This window comes from Lucilia cuprina, unplaced genomic scaffold (assembly GCF_022045245.1).
Source record: "Lucilia cuprina isolate Lc7/37 unplaced genomic scaffold, ASM2204524v1 Scaffold_2266, whole genome shotgun sequence".
Lineage (NCBI taxonomy): Eukaryota > Metazoa > Arthropoda > Insecta > Diptera > Calliphoridae > Lucilia > Lucilia cuprina.
The window spans coordinates 1-2647 of record NW_025807213.1 but is presented as its reverse complement, the minus strand read 5'-3'; the positions used below and the strand labels follow the sequence as shown (position 1 = coordinate 2647).

Below are 2647 nucleotides of genomic sequence, written 5' to 3'. Positions count from 1 at the left end.
TTCAGTTCTAGTTCAGTTCTAGTTCAGTTCTAGTTCAGTTCTAGTTCAGTTCTAGTTCAGTTCTAGTTCAGTTCTAGTTCAGTTCTAGTTCAGTTTCAGTTCTAGTTCGGTTCTAATTCAGTTCTAATTCAGTTCTAATTCAGTTCTAGTTCAGTTCAAGTTCAGTTCTAGATCAGTTCAGTTTTACTTTAGTTCTTTAGTTAAGCATTTTTAGTTACTTCTAGTTTACATCAAGTTTATTGTTACTTCTTTACCAATCCACCATCGACGCAAACGTTTACGAAATGTCAACAGACAAGCCAAACAAAAACAAATTACACTTACACATTTATCCAACAACTGATTCGCTGTCGATAGTAGCGACTTCACCCACACACCACTCGAAAGGATGAAACGTGTTTTTATAAAGCTTGAACGCATTTCATCAATCATCAGTATTATTAAAAACATGTCCCAGATGATGCCAAATACATATAACATACCATAAGGATTGATAACAATAGCAGCAGTTTTACTCTCTTCCTTATGGTTCAACACATCTATACCGTCCTTATGACAACGGCGAACAGATGCAACAGTTCCAGCCGTACCGTGACGTAAATCATGGTTTCCCAATAAAATATCAACAGCCACAAAATACATAATAAATATTTGTGTTAAACACTCGATAATGACAAATGTCAGGAAAGAAACAATTTGCCAACTGTAGAGACGCATAAAGATACCACTCAACTTGTATACTTGCCAGTGTTGCTGCAGCACCTGCTCCAGTTGATGGCACAAATATTGATAGCGATATTTGTGATAGCCCGTACGATGATATGTTACGAATTTTAATTGCTTTAAAATATCCAATAATTTGTGATTTAGTTCCTGAGTGATTAAGGCAATCACCCAGTTGCCATAGTAGAGTGAATTTAAGGTAGTCATCAGAATCAATTGACAATATTGGACATACAGCAGGGTGAGCAGATACCAGAAACGTTTGCTAGCCTTATCATTAAGGATTAAGAATATAATCCACAAAAATTGCAACAAGATTGTTAAACATTTCGCCATAATACACCAAATAACACGTTTGTGCGAACGATTATCGTTGTTAATATTCATTTGTAGAATATTTCTTGATTTCAACATCCTGTTGACACAATCCATGATGGCCTTACGATTATGCAGCTGCATATAGAGAGTGGCCAGTGCACAGAGCAGCACCATGCCATAACGTATATAACCCACATAGGAGAGCAGTAGATTTTGTCGTAAAAATGTCATTTCTGTATACAGGATGTGTATGGAGAAGGGCATAAAGGCCAGAACAAAAACAAGCACACAACCACTATAAAGACGTGTTTGCCAAGATTCCTTAACACACTGTCGCTGGCAATCGTAGGAGAAACAGGCAATGCCAAGAAATCGACTGACAAAATAGATGCCATAAATAATCGCCAGAAATAATTTCGTTGTAAAATTAAAATCCTTTCGGAAAATGAAAACTGTCATGTTATAATGTTGGTTTATTGAAGTAAACTGCCAGGCGAAGGCAGTTTGTCTTAATTAAAGGTTTTATTAATGCGTTTTTTCTCCTTTTTAACATTTTTGCGTTGTGACATTCGTTCTTCCACCTCCTTCCGGCTTCCTGTTTATCACTCAAACAAACGTGCTTAAGTGCCCAGTTTTCGTCAATCTAACGTATGTTTGAGTAAATGTTTATGAATAAATATAGTAGTTTAACTACTACAAATATAAACAATTAATTATTACAATTTTTTCTTCATTTAATAACAATTTAATTTATAAATGTATTTATGAATTTGTGTGTGGGTGTTGGTGTGTTCAATTGTTGTTTTATACTTTTTTAACATTTAATTTCGTAATTGTTGCTTGTTAATTACTTCCACTAGTTGCCTCCCGCTTTTAACAATTTTCAAATGTTTTGTTGCTCACTTTGTTATAAACGGATTTAATGGCTGTTGTTAAAAGAGCTGTTTAATCTGATTAAGAATGTTTGATATTAATATAACTGTTAGTTTTACAATAATAATAGAGAGTTTAAATATTTATATGAACTAAATTAAGGGGTAATTGATATTAAACGGTGGTAAATGAAATAATTTAAATTGATTTAAACAAACTAGGTCCTTAATTTATAAAATAAAATAAAGTTCTTGTTCTGTTCTATTTCTGTTTTAGTTCTGTTCTAGTTCTGTTCTAGTTTTGTTCTAGTTCTGGTCTAGTTCTGTTCTAGTTCAGTTCTAGTTCAGTTCTAGTTCAGTTCTAGTTAAATTCTAGTTCAGTTCTAGTTCAGTTCTAGTTCAGTTCTAGTTCAGTTCTAGTTCAGTTCTAGTTCAGTTCTAGTTCAGTTCTAGTTCAGTTCTAGTTCAGTTCTAGTTCAGTTCTAGTTCAGTTCTAGTTCAGTTCTAGTTCAGTTCTAGTTCACTTCTAGTTCTGTTCTAGTTCTGTTTTGTTCTAGTTCTGTTCTAGTTCTGTTCTAGTTATTTTCTAGTTCTGTTCTAGTTATATGCTACTTCTTTTCTAGTTAGTTCCAGTTCTGTTCTAGTTCTGTTCTTGTTCTGTTCTAGTTCTGTTCTAGTTCTGTTCTAGTTCTGTTCTAGTTCTGTTCTAGTTCTGTTCTAGTTCTGTTCTAGTT

The 2647-nt window shown here is 33.7% G+C and overlaps 1 protein-coding gene across 1 annotated transcript; it reads right to left on the bottom strand.

The window, feature by feature from the left end:
• Positions 1 to 181: 181 nt before the first annotated feature.
• On the bottom strand, positions 182 to 2083 carry LOC124421126 (putative gustatory receptor 77a). Its single transcript, XM_046955948.1, has one exon. It carries the CDS (start codon positions 1498 to 1500, stop codon positions 226 to 228), a length of 1275 nt encoding a protein of 424 aa, XP_046811904.1. The 5' UTR covers positions 1501 to 2083; the 3' UTR covers positions 182 to 225.
• Between the last annotated feature and the right edge of the window lie 564 nt (positions 2084 to 2647).